A 25133-nucleotide genomic window follows, 5' to 3' on the forward strand; every position below is an offset into this window, starting at 1 on the left:
CACATCGCGAGTATATCTGCACACTTGCCCAATCTGCCGTTACAATGAATGACGCTGTTATGCTGCACAACAAAGCTCTTACTGTATTCATGTGTTTGCTGTTAGCTGTGGTGAAAGCATTTTGTGAGATAACGCGTTGCAATAATGACGAGATCACTGCATCCATGCGATAAACAGACTATGTCTACTCAATGCTCATCACTGCAGCCTTTCATGTGATGGGAAAAGATCGAACTTTTTTTTATATAATCCACACTTCCACGATTCGTTAATCTTGACAGCTGTAATAGTAAAAAAAAAAAATAAACAAAAAAAAAAAATATATATATATATATATATATATATATATATATATATATATATATATATATATATATATATAACGTTATATTTGAGAGGGGTTCCACATGAACGCATTTCAAATGCAAAGATGTCAGCCAATCACAACAGTTGTGGTTTGCTCGGAGTCTCACAGCAGACACGCCCCTTCAAACAGAGCATTCAAGCCAGAGGGCTAATATCAGGATCTAAAAATGCTTTTTATTTCTAAATTTTAAATGTAAAAATCATATTAACAATATAAGTACACCTAAGAGAACATTAAAAAGCATTTAAAGATAAGGAAATGAGTCATGTCATGGGACCTTTAAAGCACTCCCAGATAATGAAAGTGCTGTTTATCCCATGTAATTGTATTTTCCCCATTTATTACATTATAGTTGCTCGTTTTATAAGCTATATTTACTTTTAATTCTTAACAATAATTAATATATTCTATAGTAATTCATTAATATATTATTTATTAATTAAGTAATTTACATAATTATTTTGTAAAGTAGCCTGCTTATATAATTTTATTTAAAAAAAGCACAAAATAAATGTAATATAATCGCAATGCATCATGATATTGAATTTAATTGAATCGTTGACATGATAATCATAATTGAAATTAATTGTAAAACCAGTGCTGATTCACACCCCTAGGACACACACTATTTTTAAAATACACAGTCTGGATCCACAAAAAAAAAAAAAAAAAAAAGACTTCTGGGTGTGTTGACACTGAAGCATTAGGCACATGCAAGCAATAGTTCTTTTCACTGTTGATTGGATACTATTGGACATTTTTATCATGCTGAATGTGCCAATAAAACATTAATGCAACACAGCAAACTGTAGTTCTGTAGAAATAAATAAATCAATAAATAAAAACTGTCTGAGAGTATGAGAAGATGAATGGATATAAAGGATAGTGCTGACCTTGAACAGGAAAAAAAAACCTGGGCTTTCTTTAACCGCTGAAAAAACAGAAAAGCTCTTAAGATGTCTTCACTTACCAGATATAATGGAGGCAAGTCTAAACTCATCAGAGAGATGCATTGGTTCATATGGGGAGGTCTCATACAGTTCTTCTCCTTCAAAATAACACAAAAACAGAGAAATATTAGATATTAGCATTGTTTGGGTTTTGCAGGAATATAATGTTCTGGTTAGGACAGGGCATACGGGTTAATTTATAAGTATTTTTCAAATACATCTACGGTACATCTTGCAAAGGTTATAAAGACAAATACAAATTCTTTAATACAAGATTCCTTAAAATAATGTTTTCAAAAGGCCAGACTCCTCTAAAATCTCACACTGTTTTAAGTACACACTCTCAAGAATTACAGCTGAGCAGTCTTTTGTCCAGATTTGTACTGGCCAACAATCACAAATTAGGTCCCCGGTGTTGCATCCCATTGGATGTTTCCAGAAAGTCTGCTGTTTTCTAATCCAAGGCCTTGAGCTGGAGCCCACAAAGAAGTGCAACCAATCTGCTAACTGGTCCCAGCAGAGGACACGCTATAACAATGAAAGCTGTGACACTAGACCTTCAACAGACTTATGTGAGGCTCTCAGATAAAGACTTCCAGCTGTCTAGCTCTTTAATGTTTTCCTTTGAGATCAACAGAAAAAGTTTCTGTTGGGTGATTGGCACAGATTCTCCAGACAGATTAACACATTGGTGCTTATTTGGGAAATGTAGGATTGAATGTGCGCTGTGTCATGCACCCATTCTAGCAGTCTGCTTCTAATCTGGTGGGATTCAGGCTGATTAATATAATTAAAGTGATAGTTCATAAAAATTTATTAAATTCTGCCATTATTTACTGATCCTCATGTTCCTCGTTCCAGACTTATGACAGCCTGCTGCACTATATATATATATATAAAACTCTACCTCTCATTCCATCCTGATGATCTGATATAGCTATTCGCATCTCAGCTTGTCTAACAGACATTTCTTCCTGGATGATGGACAATCACCTTCAACTCATCCTTGCCAAGACAGAACTGCTTGTGATTCCAGCAAACCCATCGTTTCATCACAATTTCACCATCAAGTTAGGCACATCAACCATAACTCCTACAAAAACAACTAGAAGCCTTGGTGTTATGATTGATCATCAGCTGACTTTCTCAGACCACATTGCTAAAACTGTCCGATCCTGCAGATTTGCTTTATTCAACATTAAGAAGATCAAGCCCTTTCTTTCGGACCATGCTGCACAACTCCTTGTTCAAGCTCTTGTTCTGTCCAGGACTATTGCAATGCCCTCTTGGCAGGTCTTCCAGCCAATTCTATCAAACCTTTACAATTAATTCAGAACGTGGCAGCAAGATTCATTTTTAATGAGCCAAAAAGAATACATGTCACACCTCTGTTTATCAATTTGCACTGGTTTCCAAAAGCTGCTCGTATAAAATTCAATGCATTGATGTTTGCCTACAAAACTACCACTGGCTCTGCACCCATCTTCCTAAATTTGTTACTTCAGACTTATGTGCCCTCTAGAAGCTTTTTTTTTTTTTTTAAACAATCCATAATCAGATTTTCAGTTACAGTAAATACATAAGGATCATTCAATTCACCCTGATTGAATTATACTATTTATTTATTAAATGGTTTAAATCTTTTAAAGGCTTAATTTTTGAGTGTGTACAGACATAAAAAAAAATGTTTTGAATAATGTTGGTACCCATTGACTTCAGTAGTATGAGTTGTTTTAAAAAATTGCAAGTTTATCTGTGTCACAACTCTGATTTACTTGCAATTCTGAGTACAAAAGTCATAATTGTGAGTTTTATTGCTCAGAATTGCAACAATTGCGAGAAAAATGTTGATGCATACTCTGAAAAATGAACTGCATATTTTTCTCCCAATTGCAAGTTTATATCAATGTATATAGAATTGTGTGATAAAAAGAAATTGCCTTTAATTTATTTATTTATTTTTTGTGGTGGAAACAGGCTTCCATAGAAAGTCAGTGGGATTTCATGTGGATTGTATGGATCAGATGAGACATTCTTTGCATGTAAAACCTTTAAATGTATTAGAATCAAATTTTTTTAAGAAAGTAAATGTATATGGGTTTGGAATGACATGAGCTCATCCTTAAGTTTACCAAATTTATTGGTGAACTATCCTTTTAAATGGGAATTTTAAAAGGGCTTAATGGGTTTGAATCAGTTTTCCAGTAAAAATGGGTTTACATTTATATTTTTTGAAGGAACGATGAAGATCACATCAGTTACAGATTGAATTAGTCAAGCTGTAAATAATGACTTGTGTGCATTGGCTGGCCTTAAGTGCCATACTGTATGCCGGTCATAGCTCCACATTATGATGCCAGGTGGCCCCGTCATCCTAGAATGCTTCTCAACATCATCATCATCCCCAGCTTGTGTGTCCCTATTCCAAGCCCATTGGGCTCAGAGGGCCCTTTGGTCTCAGCAGTGTCTTTGTGTGCAACCCAAATGTACCTCTGGCTGGCAATTATTTTATGGGATCATCCTGGATCAAGAATTTATCTGCTGTGTCACTGTAGCTCTCCGCTGTCCGCCTCCCAGCTCTGCTGCTGCTGTGTGGCCACCTTTATGTTCTGTTCCTCAATGAGTTAATCCTGCACACACAGCCTTAATCTCTGCAGAACCAGCCCGCAGTGCCTTGTGCAGGGAAAATACTGGCAAGTTCCAGAGGGGGAACCGCTAGTGGCATAAAATAAGTTGCCACATAAATCTCGGGATAGAGGCGTTTTCCCCCGTTATATTTGTGGAGTGTACTAGGCATGTATTTAGCATAAATTAGGTGAGTGTAATCTTCAAAACTTGATCCTGCCGAGAGTTTTCAGCAGGACATTACAGAGCACAGATGCTGGCATGATAAATGCAAAAGACTGTTATTGGCCGCGAGTTAAACAAGTAAGCAGATTTAACAATTCAGAGAACACAAACGGATACTGACATCGTCCTTGGCACTGACTTTGTCTGTTGCACTGTGAAAAAAAAATGCTGTGACTTGAAGGGTTCAACAGATGGAGAGCATTCCCAAGATACTGAAATTACACTCGGCATTGGGATGCTGGAAAGACTTTAAATGTGTGAACTGCCATATTTTAGAGTCATACAATTGACCTATCAGGATTTTTACACTATTGAGGGGATTTTTTTAGACGTTATTTCTAAAAATGTAAGATAACATCACAGACGACTTGCAGCCACTGTAAATGACATCATGACTGGCTGATGCCAAAACCAGAGTGCTCACGATCCAAAACCCTTTGTTTGTCTCTATCCCTCTATCCCAGATCTAAACATATAAATCCAAAGTTCTGTCATGAAAACTTTAGATGGCGCAGGACGAAAACTCAATCTGACATAATGACATCATTATTCACATGGCACAGCTGATTGGTCTTTTTCGTATCCACAGCAAATGTTGCAACTCGCTTCAGAAACCCTCCGCCTTCCCCAGCTCCACCTGTATAGATCTGCTACGGGGTAATTTCATGTATATAATATGTGCAGCAGCAATATTTCTTACATGCTCACAGCGGTATGTCTGTGCAGTTGCAAGTCTCTGTACTTGCTCTGCCACAGCAGCAGCAGCAGTGTAGCAGATCTGTTCTGCCAAGACCAAACACATTAACATTGTCATGTACATTACCATGCTTAACTGTCAGAGAGTTGTCACAACAGAACTGAATTTCATTATACCGCCCTCCCAAAAGAATCAAGAACTGCTCAGAACATTTACAGTGTTTTAGATTATTTAATAAAAAAACAGAACCATTTTATTTTTTTTTTAAAAAGCTGAGAAAATAGGAGAAGATTCAGAATGAATCAAAGCATAGATGACGTATATTGAGTCGCTTGCACAGTCCTATACCACTTCCTGGATCAACATTTCATTTAATAACATTATGTTATTTATTAGTTATTTTACATATGCATCTGCTTACAAATATGATCACTTGTTTCTGCTTCTTCATTGTATTTTGATCCAGAAATGTAGTACTTTTTCAGAAGATGTGTACTAGTGCCTACTACCATATAACAGTGAATGCCAGAAAATGTCATCAAAAGTGAGGCAAGCGTTGTTTAATAAAACATGGAATGATGATGTTTCAATGATTAAATCTAATTAATCACAAAATAAATTTGATTGTGAAATACCCACAAAAGTTTATTTGAAAGTAGCAAGTAGACATTAAGAATTGTAGCTTTAGAAATAATTATTCAGTTTGATTCAACATAAAATTTATTACACAAACATTTAGGGCTCTATCATACACCTGGTGCAATGCAACGCCAGGCCCGTTGCAAGTGTTTTTTGCTAGTTTCAGGCCAACGCAGTTAACATTTTCATGTCCTGTGCCATGTTGTTTTAATTGCAAATGCATTTGCAGCCATTCGTGCGCTTATGGGCGTGATGGTCTGAAAACGAGGTGTGTTCAGGCACATTGCTATGTTGAGGTGTAACGGAGGCCAGCAAGTAGATGCTGTGCAGGTAAACCTCACTCCCCTGATCTCAACAGACACACTAGCGACTGATGCTAGAGGCTGCTGTCTTTAGCCTCGTTGTTAGTGTGTCCGCCTCCCATGCTGGAGACCCACTCAGAACAAGAACAAGGTGTGGCAGTGAGGACCTCGGAGAGAGTTGTTACAGGGGCAACCGAAACAGACTGTGCATAAAAATAAAAATGCCTACATTGTCATACTGGATAATCATTGCATGTGTCAGAATTAGGTTACCTATTTACTCATGTAAGAGCAGCTCCCTTTCATCTCTGGATTGTTCTGTCTTTCTGCTTGCAATCTCCGCCATGTAAATAGCACATCTGCCATGGCACAAGTGCAACTGGTTCTTAAAGGGAAAGGGAGATGAGACTCTGATTGGTTTATTGCACGTTATGCCCAAAACACACCCATTACTCATTAAGACAATAGGAACAACCCTTTTAGACCCTTTTAGTTTTTCTTGTCATTAAAGTAGCAAAAGTGGATTTGGACATACCCTGAGTGCACCTGCATTGTGTGCTTTAGACCCTGCATAAACTATGGAACATAAAAGAAGATATTGTTACCAATCTTCTTTAAAATACCTTCTTTTATGTTTCACAAAGGAAAGGTTTGAAGAGACATGAGGGTGTGTAAATGATGACATTATTATTATTATATTATTATTATTTGGAGGGGGGTGAACTGTCCTTTTAATATTTTTATTTTTATCATTATAATTTTAATTAAATATTTTAATCTTTTTTTATATATAACTAATTAACATGTTAAATTGACAGCCCAATATAATATAATATAATATAATATAATATAATATAATATAATATAATATAATATAATATACAAAACTCTTTATTTTTATTCTTTTCAACAGCAAGAATAAACGTTTGTCCACATCGTGATATAGACGTGGGGGTATGATGTATGATTCTTAACTTTTATAAAGAATATCTCTTTGGATTTGAGTCTTGCAACTTTACAGATCTTCTTTATGCACCAAGAGCTTGTAACACTCCAAAGAGAAAGAAAAAAATATATATTGCATCATTCGACCCCTTTAAATAATGATTCATTAGATGAATTCATTAGCACATTATGCAATTAATTAGATTTTACTTTGAATTGTTTGACAGCCCTAATACATTGCTGCTTTTGAAAGGCTGTAAATGGAGAAAGATGGGCAAACTGACTACTTAGCCTGCCAAACAATGACCTTGGAAAAAACAACCTGATTTATACTCTTCTGTGGGCTGCAATAATTTCTATAGTTATATTATGTGCATTGCAGAAAACAGATTAAACAAGGACTGTGGGTTTATAGTATCAAAGCTGAATATTAAGTTGGCTCTGGTGGATACAAGTCAGCAGACACAAGTCAAAAAAGCTGCCAAACCAACTTGATTAAAGTGTGCCATTACATTTTCACTGTCTTTGTGTCACCAATTTTAATTACCTCTGACAATAAAGTTGGCATAATTTCTAATTAACCTCTCTGTCATAAAAATCCACTCTGTGCTTTCTTCTTGTAAGTCAGAGACTTTGTTGGAGAAACATCTTCATTTGCATATTTCAGACTCGTTCTGGGAGCATGACTTTCAGATAGAGACTGTCCCCATCTCAAAATTTCAGCAGCCTGTGTCTTCTCCTTATGGAGGTATAGATGTAACGGCATTGAAAACATCCTCTCTTAAGTCCATGTAGACTGCAATTAAACTTTAACTGTGAAGATGTGTAGAGCTGCGTTTCCCAACCACTGCCTTACCAGTGAGACTCAAAAACCCCTTCATTCACACCAGACCACAAATGTGTTCCTTTTTTTTTTATCTCATATACTGTAATACTGTATATGGTTTTGCATTACCAATTAATATAATTAATTATTTATTTGTTTGCTTTCAAGTCTTTTAATGATGATTTATTCATTTATTTTACTTACTATTAGGGCCGGGACTTTAACGCGTTAATTGAGATTAATTAATTACACAAAAAATAACGCGTTAACTAAGATTAATTAATTACAGAAAAAAAAATTCCCGCATTTTTAATAACTTATTTTTGCACCGCGGAACGTTTCTCACTGGATGAGTTTCGGCGGGACCGATTATACTGGAGCACCAACTAGCGTTCGCATATGACCGCCGCAGCACATCGAGCCTCAAGTATCACCTCAACGCAAAACATATAGCAGCTAGCGTGGACTTTACATTTTATGTTGAACTATGTATTATTTTGTTGGTGCAACAGTTTATGTTGAACTCTTTATTGTTTTGGCCAAGGTTATTGAGAGTTGGACTTAGTATGTTATGGCCTCTGAAGCAACAGTGAGATGTTTTCTAATAGTCAGTGTTTCTAATGTTCTGAATGTAATTGACAGTATTGTGTTTTACTTAAAAAACACTTTACAGAAGGTTCCAGCACCTATAAGCTTCCTGAATTTCTGAAATGTACTATTTCTAAATTGTTTCTAAATATGCTATTGCTACACTTCATGGCAAAAATTGCACTGGTCTGCAAGACTTGGTTGAACAAAAATAAACAATATGTTGTTGCTTAAGCTTATGTATTCAGTCATTATTCAATGGTATACTATAAATCCATATGAAAATAAATGACTTCTCACTGTTCTCAGGTCAAATATTTATATGCGATTAAAATGCGATTAATTAATTACAAAGCCTCTAATTAATTAGATTAATTTTTTTAATCGAGTCCCGGCCCTACTTACTATATATAATATAAAGAAACTTTTAAATATATTTATAATTATATGATACATCTTTGAATGTCATTAATAATTATAATTAATTAATTTTGTCATTGTGATATTATAATGATAATATATTTATATTTTATTAGTGATTGGCAATCATTTGCAATACATTTTAATGTAAAAAATGTATTTTATTACATTATTTGTTTTATTTTTAAGTATTTTAATCTTTTCATCATCACCAACATAATAATGATAATAATAATCACAAATTTATTTTAATATTTATAATCCTAGTATTTTTATAATGATATGATTATTTAATTAAAAATGCCATTAATTCAGTTCACAATTTTCTTTTATTTTTAATTATGATATGATAATGGCAATATCATTTTATTTATTCATACATTCATAAATCATATTATTTAAAAGTGTCTTTAATGTAAAATGCTAAATTGAATATTCTGTTTAAATCTGTCTTTTTAACATTTCAAATGCATTTATGACAGAAAAGGAGAAATAATTAAATGGATGAATTACCTTCAAAGCTGTTCAGATGATGTTTAGATAAAAAAGTCCAACTTTATAGCAGCATAACCATTCAATAAATGTGTTGATATTTTGGTTAAATGACATGACATCTATGGTGAAGAACAAAACTTAAAGTGGTGGTATATTTTTATTCTGTAACATTTAGTGCATCAGTTCTTGCCAGCTCATCTGATGTCTAATAAGTGCTCTTGAATAAACCTCAGTTTGTAATGTACAGGTGCATCTCAATAAATAAATAAAAGTTAATTTATTTCAGTATTTCAACTCAAATTGTGAAACTTGTGTATTAAATTCAATGCATACAGACTGAAGTAATTTAAGCCAGTCAAGAACACCAACACCATGGTAATTTAACCACTTTTGGTGCTTTTGGCAGTGTGGGCAGGTGCCAAATCCTGCTGGACAATGAAATCAGCATCTTCAAAAATCTGGTCAGCAGATGGAAGCATTGAGTGCTCCAAAATTTCTTGGTAAACGGGTGCAGTGACTTTGTTTTAAAAACAAAACAAAATGGACCAACACCAGCAGATGACATTGCACCCCAAATCATCACAGACTGTGGAAACGTAACACTGGACTTCAAGCAACTTGGGCTAAGAGCTTCTCCATTTCTTCAAATGAAATACAAAACTTCCTCTAATCTAAAAGGAGGAATTTGGACCACTGGGCAACAGTTCAGTTCTTCTTCTCCTTAGCCCAGGTAAAATGCCTCAGTCCATTCCTTGTGAAGTTCAATCAAATTCTTGAATTGATTATGCTTGAAAATTTGCTTGGTTGTGCATATTTTTCTTCCTCACTTTTTCCTTCCAATCAACTTTCTGTTAACATGCTTGGATACAGCACTCTGTGAACAGCCAGCTTCTTTGGCAATGAATGTTTGTGGCTTACCCTCCTTGTGAAGGGTGTCAATAATTGTCTTCTGGACAACTGTCAGATCAGCAGTCTTCCTCATGATTGTGTAGCCTAGTGAACCAAACTGAGAGACTATTTTAGAGGCTCCAGAAACTTTTGCAGGTGTTTTGAGTTTAGCCGATTGGCATGTTATCATATTCTAATTTTGTTGAGGGTGAATTGAAGGTTTTTTTTTTTTTTTTTTTATGTGAGCAAAAATCATCCCAATTAAAAGAACCAAAGACTTCAACTCCTTCAGTCTGTGCAATGAATTCATTTAATACACGAGTTTCACAATTTGAGTTGAATATGAACTGAAATAAATTAACTTTTCCACGACATTCCAATTTATTGAGATGCACCTGTACTTGCTTAACGAAAATACACATGTGATGCCACACAACTCCATTATACTAACTTATGGCTTTGCAAAAAAAAACAGTAACTGCCATTAGGAAAATGTGTCCCTGCCATGAATTTTAGGAAAAGAATCCATTAGTCACATCCACTATTGAGATGCACCAGGATCTGATTGAATAAAACATTTTGAGCTTTTGAAACCTTACAATAAACAATTACTGTCAGTACATGCACTATGATTAAATTTGACTAAATCGAAGCAGATTGTATATGAGCAGGTGAATTTATATGATGGGAGAAGGATGTCTGTCACAAACGTGCTGTACATGTAACTGTTACTGCTTATATGGGCCTGATCTATTATTATCACTATCAGAACTGGTTTAGTCTAGCTGAGCATGGCACTGTCACTGCGTTTCTTTTCTCTTGCCACCCCCAGATATGAACAAAACCAGTCAGCAGTATTCAGAACAACAACAACACTGTTCAGAAAGAGACTTTAGGGGGTGCTTTGAAATTGCTTTCTTCTTTTAAAATCAATTAGACCACATGAATTCCCTGCTTGAGCAAATTATGTAAGTTATATGTGTGTGTGTGTGTGTGTGTGTGTGTGTGTGTGTGCATGTGTGTGTGTGTGTGTACACAAAAATACAGTACAGAAAGATTTAATTATATTAAATATATTAAATTATTGTATTACATGGACAGTTCTGTGCAAAAGTCTTAGGCCACTAGTATTTTCACCAACAATAAATGGTTTTAAGTCAGTTATATCTCTCTTTTGCTGTAGTGTGTCAGTAGTAAATATCAGTTTACATTTCCAAACATTATTTTTGCCATTAACTGTAATACTATAGTGAGATTTTTGGTTTGCACAAAGAGACAGCAGCCAGTGCTCCACACAGAGTTCCCTTTCGAAAGCTTCAGTCAATGCTGCGCTGCTCAGCGCATCGGGAAACGTCTTATTCAGGACCAGCTGTGAATAATGTGTGTAACACATCGATAGAACTGACCCGGTGGTAATATAGCCTTGGTTGATGACGTCATCGGAGTGCGCCCGCAACACGAGGCTTCAGATAGATAAGCCACAGGTTCGTCAAAAGGTCGTTAGGATGAGACAACGAAAAGGTAAGTGTTGTGTTCATCCATGTTCACTTTCCATGTCTGAACTGGATACATACGATTACTTTGTTTGTTGGAGAAGAGCACACAGTTCTGGCTGTAGAGATAGGTGAGTGCAAGCATTGTGAACTGTTCAAAGTGAAGAAAATGCTTCGCTCTCATCTGAACTATTTCCAGACCACACCCACATTATCATCGTGGGGCTCTCGTAGGGATCTGCGTGACGAGCGAGCGACGGGTCCGTCCCTTTCGCTATCTGCATCACCTGATCAACGCATCCCTTCTCGTGATCTCAAAGCGCGCTCCGGTGCTTCTTCAGCTCATGATGGAGATGATAAACCTCTTGGGCTTACCAGGCTGCAGGTCAGGCTGGTGCTGCACTGCACACTATGGCAGTGTTAAAGGCATACTAGGCTGACCTGTTGAAGGACTTGAGTGGGGTGGCAGTAGTCAATCTCTGGGGAAGAGCGGTGTACACCGCATTACATGGTGCCCTGCCGGTATTCCAGAGTGCACCGATCTCCGGCGAGCACTTCTCTCAGTTACCACCCGGAAACGTAGTGGTGCTAAGAGGCTCGCTACCTCTACGGAGGTCTCTATCGAGACCATTCGGCAGACGTTGAGCGAGGTCAGGCTAGGCCAAGATCACACTGTACATCTGTGGCTTCAGCATCTACAGTGATTCCTCTGGGGCTGTTCCAAATGAGACCGTTTTAGATGTGGCTAAAAGCCAGAGGATTTCAGACCCTTGTTCCTTGCCTTGGGTCCCACTCTAAGGGCACCGTGTCATCGCAGACTGCTAACGACGGATGCCTCCCTGATGGGCTGGGGAGCGGTCTTTGTTGGCCATCCAGCTCAAGGGGAATTAGAGGGTCATCAGCTCGATTTGCACATCAATTGCCGTGAGCTGATGGCCTTATTTCTGGCTGAAATATTTTCTCCTTCAATTAAGGGTCTGTCATGTCCTAGTACGGGTGGACAATACAGTGACAGTCTCTTATATAAATCACCAGAGAGGTCTGCAGTCGCACAATCTGAACAGAATAGCGAGGCAGATTTTTATTTGGGTCCAGGACAAGTTCCTGTCAATCAGGGCTGTTTACATTCTATGTGGGAGCAAATTTACTGTCCAGACAGACACTACAGATGGGGGAATGGAAACTCCACACGTAAGTAGTTAAACAGATTGGGAAAAAAATTACAAAGCGGGGGTGGACCTCTTCGCCTCCCAACAGGCAGTGCAATGTCCCCTCTACTTCTCTCTGGGTCACCCAGCCTACTTAACCTGACTACTTAACCTGACCGAACAATGGAGCGCTCTCCAATTTGAGATTGTTGAGGAGGCATTCATGCACCAGTCAAAAGTTTGATTGACGTACAACTCAGCCTATCGGTTAACGCTTTTATTGCTCTCCTCTGCACTATTGGACATAAGTTAACAGTATGACTATGGACTTATCCATGTTTTTATTAGGCAGGGTCGAATGAAAAAGCGAGTAAGATGCTAAATTTGAGTGAGGCGGGACAAAGGGTAAAACTGCTGTTCAGTACAACTTAAAGCAGGACAGGTGGTCACTCTATAATCGTGCCAGTTATTCAGTGTAGGCCTATGTATTTCAAAATTGTATCTAGCACTATGTAAACTACAAAGGTTTAATTGGCATCTTTATTTCAAACGACCTGACCGACCGCGACCCAAATATCATAAACATTTTTTTTGGATGACTCGTAAACGCAGGTAACCGCTCATTTTGGATCAACCCGCGCATCACTCATGGATACCAACTGAAGAATGCTGGGCTTTAGCTGGATGTTATTAATACCATTCTTAGTGTTAGGGCTTCCTCCACCAGACAGAGTTATGCCAGTAAATGGGGTGTCTTTGAGAGGTGGTGTGTCCCCAGTCAACTGGAGTATTGATTCAGTTCTGGACTTCATGCAAGAGAAATTATCAACAGGCACATGCCCTGCTACTCTTAAGGTTTATGTAGCCGCTCTTTCAGCTTGCCATGCCTTGATTGACGGGAGACACCCTCTGCTCTCTCGCTTCCTTCATGGGGCCAGACGACTGAGGCCTACAGTGAAAACCAAGATGCCTTCTTGGGACTTAGCTATAGTTCTCAAGGGTCTCGTTGAAACCCCCTTTGAACCTTTAGATTCAGCATGACCGATGACGTCTCAACCGAGGCTATATTACCGCTGGGTCAATTCTATTGACGTGTTACACACATTATTCACAGCTGGTCACGAATAAGATGTTTCCCAATGCGCTGAGCAGTGCAGCATCTCGTTCTGCTTTCTCAGGGAACAATGTTACAGTTAAGTAACCGGGAACGATCTGATCTCACCATCATCCAGTCTGTCTGGAATAACATGAAGAAACAGAACAAACTGAGACAGACTAAATCCAGAAGAACTGTGGCAATGTCTCCAAGACTTTTGAAATGTTTTACTTTACATGTAATTAATCTAGAATATATGAAAGTTTAACTTTTTGAAAGAAGAATAAATAAAAATAATATTCACATTTTTCAAGATCCATCTGTATATGTGACCTTGGACCTTAAGTCTTAAGTCTCTGGGGTACAGTATCTTTGTAGCAATAGCCAAAAATACACTGTATGGGTCAAAATTATAGATTTTTCTTTTATGCCAAAAATCATTTGAATATTAAGTAAAGATGATGTTCCAAGAAGATATTTTGTACATTTCCTACTGTAAATATATGAAAACTTCCATTTTTTATTGGTAATATGTATTGCTAAGAACTTAATTTGGTCAACTTTAAAGGCAATGTAATAATTATTTAGATTTGTTGCACCTTCAGATTCCAGAATTTTAAATAGTTTATCTCGGCTATTATCAGATCCTAACAAAACATCAATGGAAAGCTTTCACCACACTGGGTGCTGCTCCTGTCAGCTAAGAACAGGAAATGGAGGCTACAATTCACACAGGCTCATCAAAAATGGACAATAAAAGATTGGAAAAATGTTGCCTGGTCTAATGAGTCTCGATTTCTGCTGTGACATTCAGATAGTAGGGTCAGAATTTGGCGTAAAGAACATGAAAGCCTGGATCAATCCTGCCTTGTCTCAAAGGTTCAGGCTGCTGGTGGTGGTGTAACGTGTGGGGTGTGTTTTCTTGGCACACTTTGGGCCCCTTAGTACCAGTTGAACATCGTTTAAACGCCATATATATTATGAACCTCAAAAGATATGTACCTAAAGACGTTGTTGTGTAGAGAGATAGACTGATACATACAATCTATGTTGGAAAAAATTGCAATAATAATTATAATACTAATTTGGTCAACAATTGTTTTTTAGTTCAGATGGATTATAAGTAATGAGTTGGTCACACAAACTGACCTAAATACCATTTAAAGTGATTTAATTTTGCACATTTAATTTTGCATGGGGTTGAGTAATTGAATATTCAAGGCAAAGTAAGATGCTGGAGGTTGGGCTCGATGAGAAATGGTTCGTAACGGTAAGATTTATTATGAAAATATCTCTGAAACGTCTGGAGACAGTTATTATCTTATTTTCAGGAGGAGGTAAGGCTTACATTTCCCTCATGTTGTGCCTGGTGGGAATCAAAGGATGCAATTAGCAAACAAAGAACAACTGCCTGATGCATTGCCTCGACGGAACAAAGTAAATCTGTTGTGGAGTCTAAGCAGATTCATTAATCCACAAATACCAAATGACTTGGCAGCGGAGGGCCCAGTTTTGCTTCACAATTTGTCAGGTGCACAATAGCTAATGAATTCTGCCCTTTTCCCATCCTCGTATCTACATGCTTGTTTAATTAAAGCTTTGAGAAAGGGTGGACTACACTGATATTTGATTAAGCATGCTGTTTAAAACCTGCACCTCCATTTCGGTGAAATCCTTGACTATCTGGTGTACTTTGCTAATTATCTTCAATCAATTTAGCTCATAAAACATGGCTTGGTTAATGCTAATCTTCAGATAAGCTGTAGGAATGTAATTAGTACCAAATCAGCAAAAAAAAGCTGGTAAATTCATAATGATGGGCTGTTGTTTTATATATTTCTTTTCTGACTCATTGACTGATGTGATGGGCTTGGCCATGTATCATTACCATTCACAGAGAATGTTGCTAAAATTAGACCATATGACAACATGTCAATATTTTGATTACTAATATAATTATGAACTGAAATGCTTATAAATGCAGAGCTCATGTGGGACTGCATATTTAGTTAATACATTTACTCCAGTGAGGGAATATGGAAAAAATATGTGATGAGATCAATTGGAATTTGATTGGATCATGGATGCAGTCCTTTAAATAACAGCTTGAAACAGTATTATTATTTTAGATGTCAGTGCATTGATAACAGGTACTGTTTTAGCTCATAAACTGCTGTATTTCTGAGCTTTAAAAGTGATAAAAGTGTCATAACAATGTCACATTGTATGGCACAAATATAACAAAGAACAGCTGTTGAGTTTGTCATCATTTAGAAAATAACTAACCTCACTATCACTGACTATAATATCTATTTATACTTTACAAAATTGTTGTTTGATTGTGTTTTCTTCTCAGTTTAACAGTCTGCCCGTGCTTGTATTGGCTTGTATTAAGTGTGATTTTTAGTTTTGCACTACAGAATAAGTCAACAGGACGAGTTATGTCAAAGGACATTCTTAGTTGCTTTATTTAATGTCTAAATCATCCTTATTTAAAATCCAGTATAATGTCCTAATTAACATGGATGGCTCTAATACACATTTGCATAGGCTCCAGCTAAGGTCAGAGGCTGCAGATTTGACTGTAATTACATAATTGCCCCCAGTGTACAATGACAGAGATACAGGCAAACTACATGCCAGGATAAATGTGCTATTAAAATTGTCAAAATGAAGCTGGAAAGGGAAATCACTAGGTTTAGTGTAGATTACACTTCGTGCTCTATATCTGTTTTACACAGTGTTCTTCTTATTCTGATGGAAAATATAATGTTCCATTAGTAAATTCTATGTTTATTGGGTTCAGTCAGTACACTAAAAAATTTAGGGTCAGAAAGATGGCCTTTCTTATGCTCACCCAGGATGCATATATTTGATGGGGGAAAAAATACAGTAAAAACAGTAATATTGTGACATTTTCTTACAATTTCAAATAACTTTTGCTTTGTTTGAATATATTTTAGGATGTAATTTATTCTTTTGATGCAAAAATGAATTTCATCATCATTACTCCAATCTTCAGTATCGTCCTTCAGAAATAATTCTAATATGCTGATTTGGTGTTCAAGAAACACTTTATTATAATGTTGGAAAGACACATTTTTTAAGAATTCTTTAATGAATAAAAAAGGTCCTAAAGGACAGTGTATTCTTTAGAAGAAAAACAAAATATATTAATATATATATATATATATATTAATATATATATATATATATATATATATATATATATATATATATATATATATATATATATATATATATATATATCTTGCATGATAATGTAGATTTACATACATGGTGTACATATACAAATACACTATGTACATATTCCATTTCATGTGGTAATATCAAGAAGTGCAGTGCTTTTCACATAAAATAACAAATATGCTTAATTATCAAATGATTTACAATAATTATAACAACCATTATCTTTCCATTAGCACAAACTAATCATTATGCTTTGAAATAATCACACACTATTAATGTATTCATTAGTGTTCCTCTATCGACAGTGCAAACAAGCCATCCAGCTAAAATGTACTATAGCAAATACGAATACCAAATATTTAGTTTGTAAACTGCAATAACAAATCAAAATGTTTGTTTTAAGGTCACCATGACACCATAGCTCATTTAACATAATGTTTTGAGCTTCTTGCTCAAAGAGCCACAAATCACCCTCCTGCCTAGCTTAGTTTGTTTCTTCATGGCAACAGTTTTCGGGAAAACCTAGCATTATATTACTTGCTTACCACTTTATCATCTGCAGTGAATAAAAACATCACAGTAATCTACAAGTAATCCACACTCCAGTCCATCAATTAACATCTCGAGAAATGAAAACCTGCATGTTCATAAGGAACAAATCCATGGTCCATAATCCATAATAATGTTTCCTCCAGTAAAAAATGTTCGTACCCAGTTATCCTCTCATGTCAAAATCCACCAACATATTTGTTTATAATCGTTTAAGCAGTGTTCAACCACTGGTTCAGAACATTGGTTTTGAAACTTGTGAATCGATTAGAATCGTTAAAAGACAGAATCGGATTCATATATGCACAGATTTTTAAGTGCACTTCTAGTTTTCTCTTCCTCTTCTCTAAAGCAGCACAACATGGCGTCGCCCCCCTTTGTTGCGTGTTCCCAGGGGCGGGGTTTATCTGGGTTTATGATGTAACGGACCTGGGAAGAAGCTTGTTGTAGTCCCTTACCAGCAGTTTTTGAAGGTATTAAAGTACCAATTTTTTTTAAACGATATCTCCATTTGCAATGAACTTTCAGCTCTGCAACATTGAAGATATTGTTTATGCTCAAACAGCAACATTACAAACTATCTAATGTAAAAAACTGAAATTGCAATCAACCACCCTTTTAAGAAATCGTATTTTAGCCGCAAGCAACTACTTGTGGATTTTGCGATGTTTTGATCTGAAGCTCATTCTGACGGCACCCATTTACTGCAGAGGACCTATTGTTACGAAAATAATGTAACATTTCTCTAATGCAACTAGATGGCCAAGGGTGAATGGGTGAGCTATTCCTTTATTCTGTACCCTTTATTCCTTTATTATATACCCTATTCTGGTTCTGCTTTCACCACCTGATGTTTGGCCTCACAATCCAGTAGGTTTGTAAATTCTGGTCAACAGGAGGTTTTACTGGAGATGGAGAGCTTCATGTAAATTTCAAAGCACAACTAGGGCTGAGTTTCTAAATCTGGAGCAGACGTCCCAGGCATCCTAGTTGGCAGTGTCTGTTGGAGATTTTCTGAATGCAACATGCCTGTCTGTGTTATGGATCAGAATGAATATTGCCCAGACTGTGAGGGCTTTGACTTGGCAAAAGGGAGCGATTGAGGGGAAGGGGTTATCCTCCAACAGAACATAGTTTTTGCACTGCGATGAGGGACAACTCTGGCTTCTTGCTTGCTTTGGCAAAACCTCAAACCTCTGAGCTTGAAAACAACTTCAGCACCTTCTCACTCCAATGCCATTACCATTTTTCTCTCTTTTTTTTCTATATCCAAACTTTGGTTTGACCAAGATTTGACCTGTTTTGTTTAGTTTTATGGAGGCTGGTTTCTTTAGAAATATAAAATCCACTCCATTCAAACTTAAAGGCAGAAAGATGAAACTGTGATGGGGCCGATCTCAGTTTGGCTGATTGTTGAGTGTTCGTTGGGCCAATTGTGTAGCATCAGTGGATTTGATAGAGTTCTGTCAAGGTGCAATCATTGCTGCATGGTCCCTCACTGCCACTTGAGAGCAACCTGTATTTTTCTGAAGCCAATGAAATGGCTGTCGTGGATTGAAGAGCAACGTTGCAAGAAAAACATCATAATGAGGACTGGAGCTGTCCAAAGTAGGACACAAAACTGGGTGCAACCATTTTCAATAGAGAAACACTTAAAGAACAAATTGTTTGTTTGGAAACTGAAGACAAAGTTCATATAAGTACAATTTGTTTCTTAACATCTGGAACACCTGAACAAGTTTTTGCTAATTGCTAATGCTTTCTATGAATTCCTTCATCTCTGCCAACATGTCTGTTATTCTCTGTTTCTTCTAACGTGAGGATTGGAATGTGGCAAATTTGCATGGCATTAACTTTATGCAGTACCTAATCTGTTTGCAAACAGCTTCTGATGAAAGGAAGCTGTGTGATTTTTATTTGTTCCCCTTACCTCAGCAGGCAGTAAGCAGGCCCAGCAGTCCACAATGCCTCATTGAAATGCCAGACTTGAGAGGGGCAGTTGCTTTAAAAGGCTCTCTGATTACTCGCATCAATAGGACCCTATTTGTTGTGGCTCCTGCAGCAACTGCCAAAGCAGATGGGTTATAATTCAGGCCGATTTGCACTGCTTAAATCTTATAATGATTCCCCTACACTCCCAAAGGCAAATGCTAACTGCCATTTCAGAAGTCTGAACGCTTCTGTAATGGACTGACTGTAAAGAGAGCAGGTTCGCGTTGACTTTCTCTGCAATCTGGTTAATTGTCTGCTCCGCACATCGACAACACCCTAAATCTATGCTACAGATCTCCCTTGCGTCAAGTAAAAAACAAATCACCTATAATGCAGCACCTTGAAAAGCAACTCAGCCATTTGTTTCCAAGATTCCACCAAGACCATTTTGATGCACAATATTTCAAATATCACTTAAAGGAACAGTTTGGAGAAAAATGAAATACCATGTTGTTTCTAAAGAGCCTCGGACATATATATATATATATATATATATATATATATATATATATATATATATATATATATATATATATATATATATATATATATATATATATTGAGGCCACAAATTAAGAACTTGTTCACTTGTTTTATTACTCTATACCCTTGTTTTAGTTTAAAGAATTCTAATAATAAAACAAGGGGATGAATTCTTAATTTATGGCCATAATTTAAATAAAATGAAAGAACAAATTAGAAAGTTGTGGGAATGGCTTGACATTACTCACTTTCTTCTGCTGAACACACAAGAGATTATTTTGTGTTTCACAGCAGTGTAACGTTATGTTTTATACTATCAAAGATAATTATATTTTGAATTAGATTTTTCTTTTTTCAGTTTTAATTATATTTGTAGTTAAATTATCAGTCTTTGTATTTGTTTTTATTAGTCCTTTTTAAGCATCACTGTTGTTAATTGAATTTAATTTCTGTTTATCTTTTTTGTATTTGTATTTTATGTTATTGCAGCTTTATTTCAATCAAAAATATGTATATAGATTTAGTTAAAGTTGTCGTATCATATTTTTTTTCTTTCCTTTACTAAAGCTAATAAAAATGTCATGATATGTTTGCATACTTGTTTCTCTATAAAAATAATGCTACAGCAAGTTATTCTACTTTGAAATGTGCATTCAATTTTAGAATGTATGCTTTGTTTTGGGCTGATGGATTCCGCCCACTACCAATTTACCCAATTTATAGTTTTCACGTGACGTCACACACTCATAGGAACACCCCCCTGGCAGGCAAAACGAAGCTGAGCTCCACTGACCGCCAGTTATTTTCATGCAGTTTGCATTATTTAATGTAGTAAAATACAGATATTAAAAGGTGACATTTCAATAAACACCTTATTGATTGTGTATATTTTGTACAGGCAAATATATGAACCCAGAATATAAATGTGTGTGTGTCTCTCACACACATTTAGAGAGAGGGAGAGAGAGAGATACAGGATCACACAGTGGAGTCGGCTGTCTAAATCGTCTGTGGCTTGTGTACTGCAGACACATAGGAGTTTCATCGCTGTTGTGACACCACTCTGTTCCCCTTTCAGGCTTGAACTGATGGTAAAACTAATGACATTTTTAACTGTTTTTCACATTAAATGGTTTCCCATAGAAAACCATTATTAGGAAAACAGTGAACCAATAAGTGGATTGCAATGTTTTTTGCACTAAAATATTGCTGCGGGTCTTTTATATGGATTGCAAATGGCCAAAGCTTGCATTTTGTTCACATAGCGTACCTTTGTTTTATTATTTTGAGAGGTGATATAAATATTTGTGGCTGTAAAACAGATGGAAAATTGATAGACTCGTGCTGCAGTTCTATGCATATTTTGCCCTCCAGATCTTCGAGCCGGTCACATGACTAAAAGCTATCAATAGTATTTTAAACACCTTGGGTTGCCAGTTGGTGAAAAACACATCATATTGCATCCATGGGATCCAGCATACGAACTGTTTCAGAGATTGCAGATTCTTTCCCTACCTTTTTGTCCCGCCCATACTCACACCATTGGTCAAGTAATTGTTTGGGGATGAGCAAGATTCCTAAACAAACCATCCCACAGCTTTTACACTTTTCACAGAAATCAACCTTCGAAAATGGCTTGCGTATAGGATGAGACAGAAAAAAACATTAAGACCAAAACCACAGCTTTACCTTCATTTAGACCCATATGAATACTCCAGTAGCTCTGCAGACATTGGAGCTCTCTCTTCATGCCCCTTTTGCAGCGGCAGTCATACAGGGGGCTGTCCTGCAGCACCTCAAGGGCAGCCTGACACTCCCTGTTGGCCAGCATGGTAGTCCTGTCACGACCTACCAAGCACTGGCGCATGATGCGGAAGCGGGAGCTGCACTGTGCGTTTTGGTTGCACACCTCACTGGCCCTCAGGCAGTCCATGGGGGCTCTCCAACCATGAGTTTCCAGCCCTGACAAGGTAGAATGGCTGGTCATGGAAAGTACCACCTCATCTGTGGGAAGGCATGGGCATCATCAGACTGGGTAATAAGTGGTGTGAATGAAGTTTTTATTCATTTGCTTTTAATATGGCAGGTTAATTTAGAAAATAACAAAACCAATAATATTTATTACGTTTTTTGTAGAAACCCAAGACAGTCCTAAGGTAACATTTTTTCTCTACAGTGATACAGCAGAAAGCATTAAACCCTAATGACAGCGACTCCTGTCGGCGGGGCAAGAAACTACACCAGATGGCAGTGAATTAATTTACTTAACAGTACAGTCATATCAAACACATTACGAAGAAAACATTTAAGTAAAATATTTAAAATGTGACTTTACAATAATAGTACAACCTAAAAACGTGGATGTCATATAAAAAATAAAAAATAAATCTGCAGGAGTTATTTTATAATGTGCCATTATGAGGTTTTTGCAAGTTTTCAGCACCATGGACAGTTCCTCTCAGTTGTTCCGGGTTCAGATAACCTGATTTTCCAAAACATTAAACAGAACGTTAATAAGAGCTTAAGTAGTACTAAATCTCTTTAGCATGTTTCCCAAAAGTGCCATTAAGTAATTAGCACGTACAAACGTCATTTAATTAACTAGAGCTTCACTTTCACAGGTTACAAAGGGACACTTAATAAATAATAGTAATGCATTTGGATCATTTACAAATGTCTGCACATCCAACATGCTAGGCCTAAATTGAGCTGCATGACCGACCATAAGTTTGTGCAGGCCTATATTACCCTTAAGTAACTAATTGCAACTAATGATTGGGCACAATCTGTTTAGGGTCTTCTTGTAGCCTTTTCATCAAAGCTGTCTTTTAAAGTTTTAATTGCTATCTTGGTGATATATTTTAGATGTGGTGCTTTAATAAAATTATAGTAATATTTACGTATTTATATTTCGCCGGTGTAGCGGTTGATAGGACACAGTACCAAACTGCAGGAGTTGAGAATTGTTGCTATGGTTACTTGAGACGAACGCAATTTCTGTTTCATCTGAATTTTGGGATCGCCTTTTTTTTTTTTTTTTTTTTTGGACACTTAAAAGTATGTATGTACTTGAATGTAGCTATCCAATTCCTTCTAGACAAAACAGCAAACTGGTGTTTCACAGCATGGTTTTTTGTATTACCCAAAAGCCAAAACTCAATTATGGTTTTAAACTCAGAAATGTTTAATTTCAGCGTCTAGAAAAGCTACGTTTTTTTTTCCGATTATTTTCTGGTCTCAGCACAGCATCTTCGGACCTGATAAGCTCACGCAACGGTGCCCAGAAGTTCTAAATAACGAGCAATCTTCTTCTAGTTGGGAAACGGGTTGCTGCATCGTAAAATAACAAGCATTGCATTGCAACGTAAACCCAATTTCTGTAATATTACACAGTTTGTTTAATCTTGATCTTTCCTCTAAATGAGAGATGAGACTATTGAAGTATAGAGGCTGTCGATATGAAAGAGTGGGTTTATTCAGTAAACTATCTCTTTGACAGTCAAATGTGCGCAGGCAGTTAAACCATATGTCTACAATCTCTCAATATGATAAATGATTGTCCGCGTGGCTTCTCATCACTCTTTCATCCTCATGGATTATTACTTTTTGTCTTTCGTACCATATATGAAACATTCGATTCATCACTTACCCAATAAAAACAGGACGCTCAGAATATTCAGTAAAATCATGATAAATCCCATTCGAACTCCCAGTGAGCGGTTACGATCCCAGAATCCGGTAAGGTTCGCCGACAAAATCCAACGGATATTTAACGGACGTCTTTTTTACACCTCAGGTTCATTTCCAAAGATCAGTCGCTGGATGAAATAGCGTCAGAAGTACTTCAAACCGTACAATTCCAGTACTTGGATATCTCCTTTTGGGACTTTTGAGAAGTAAGCTAGTAAAGAAAAGACTAACTGACGTCTATATAAAGAAACTGTCCAACATATCCTTTCCACAAGACCGTCGAAGCATTCCTCCAATTTCGTACAAAAAGGAGCCCGCGTTTAAGTCCGCGTTTCTAACTGTGGGTTGGTATTTAACATACGAACGTAAGATAATCTTTAAAACTTTAATTTCAGAGATGTTGTGTCACAAATGACTAAACTTAGAACGTAGTTTTCGTCTTTCATTTTCGTATAAACGCATATTTAAGCTCTTTCAAAGAGAAGTTGTCTCTTCGCGTGAACTAAAAATCTCCCCGGACTCCTGTGAGAAGTAATAAATCTTCCTCGCTGGATAACCTCGACTTTAAGCCGGACAACCTTGACTTTCATCAGAAAATCCTTATGTGTCCACCAGCGTGCCTGTGGCTTCAGAACTGCCGTAGTTTTTCCGAGTCGTTGATAGAGAAGAAAACAAACAGGGAAAGGGCACTTCCAGTTCCAGTTCCACTTATCGTCTGTTTTCTCTGGCGCAGGGAAATGCTTTCTCCCACGAAACTGAAGTTACATGTCCGACCCTCGGGGCTCTGTCGCTCTTCACGTCAGAGCGGACGCAATGAAAACATATCACCGCATGAATCTGACCGCTGCTCACTGGCTGAGTGCACAAGGGCATCGACGAACCACAGCACAGTCATGTCTGAGACGACCTTGCGCTCCACAAATAGGACTTTTTGACACTCTTGGTGGGATTTGTTCATCCTCCTCCAGCATTGGAGCAGCTCACATTTAGTATAATTAAAAATAATAAATTCGAATTTTCAAATTAGTTAATGGAATAAGTTAATGGAGGATAATTCGCCACTGTTAAGTGAAAATTATTAGTATACAGTAAAATTTACCATCAATCACAAATATTTTCATAAACATCAGATTATTATTAGTAGTAGTAGTAGTAGTAGTAGTAGTAGTAGTATTATTTACTTATTTTTGTTTTTTGACAAAAACCTGTATTATTATTATGTATTTTTATTTTATTTATTTATTTTCTAGGTCTAAAGTTTTATTATTATTATTATTTATTATTTATTATTAATTATTAATTATTATTATTAATTATTATTATTATTAATAATAATAATAATAATAATAATAATACTAATATCAAGTCTACTATTAGTTACTAGAGTAAAAAGTTGTATTCATTCATTCACTCAATAATTCATTCATTCATATATTTCATACTTACTAAATCACTGGTCAAAAGCTTATGTTTGAGCAAATCAATATGTATGTCTAAATGAGAAC

General features: G+C 36.5%; 1 protein-coding gene across 1 annotated transcript in view; it reads right to left on the minus strand.

Moving 5' to 3' along the window:
• LOC113109724 (GDNF family receptor alpha-2-like) overlaps positions 1–24546 on the minus strand; it is a 50422-nt gene extending 25876 nt beyond the window's left edge. The window contains exons 1-3 of the mRNA XM_026273464.1: positions 23588–24546; positions 21628–21942; positions 1338–1415 (exon numbers count right to left, since the gene is read on the minus strand). Coding sequence (XP_026129249.1) covers positions 1338–1415; positions 21628–21942; positions 23588–23639 — 445 coding nt within the window. The 5' untranslated portion in view covers positions 23640–24546. The remainder of the gene's footprint in view (positions 1–1337; positions 1416–21627; positions 21943–23587) is intronic.
• Positions 24547–25133: the final 587 nt, after the last annotated feature.

The sequence above is a fragment of the Carassius auratus genome, chromosome 10 (genome assembly GCF_003368295.1).
Source record: "Carassius auratus strain Wakin chromosome 10, ASM336829v1, whole genome shotgun sequence".
Lineage (NCBI taxonomy): Eukaryota > Metazoa > Chordata > Actinopteri > Cypriniformes > Cyprinidae > Carassius > Carassius auratus.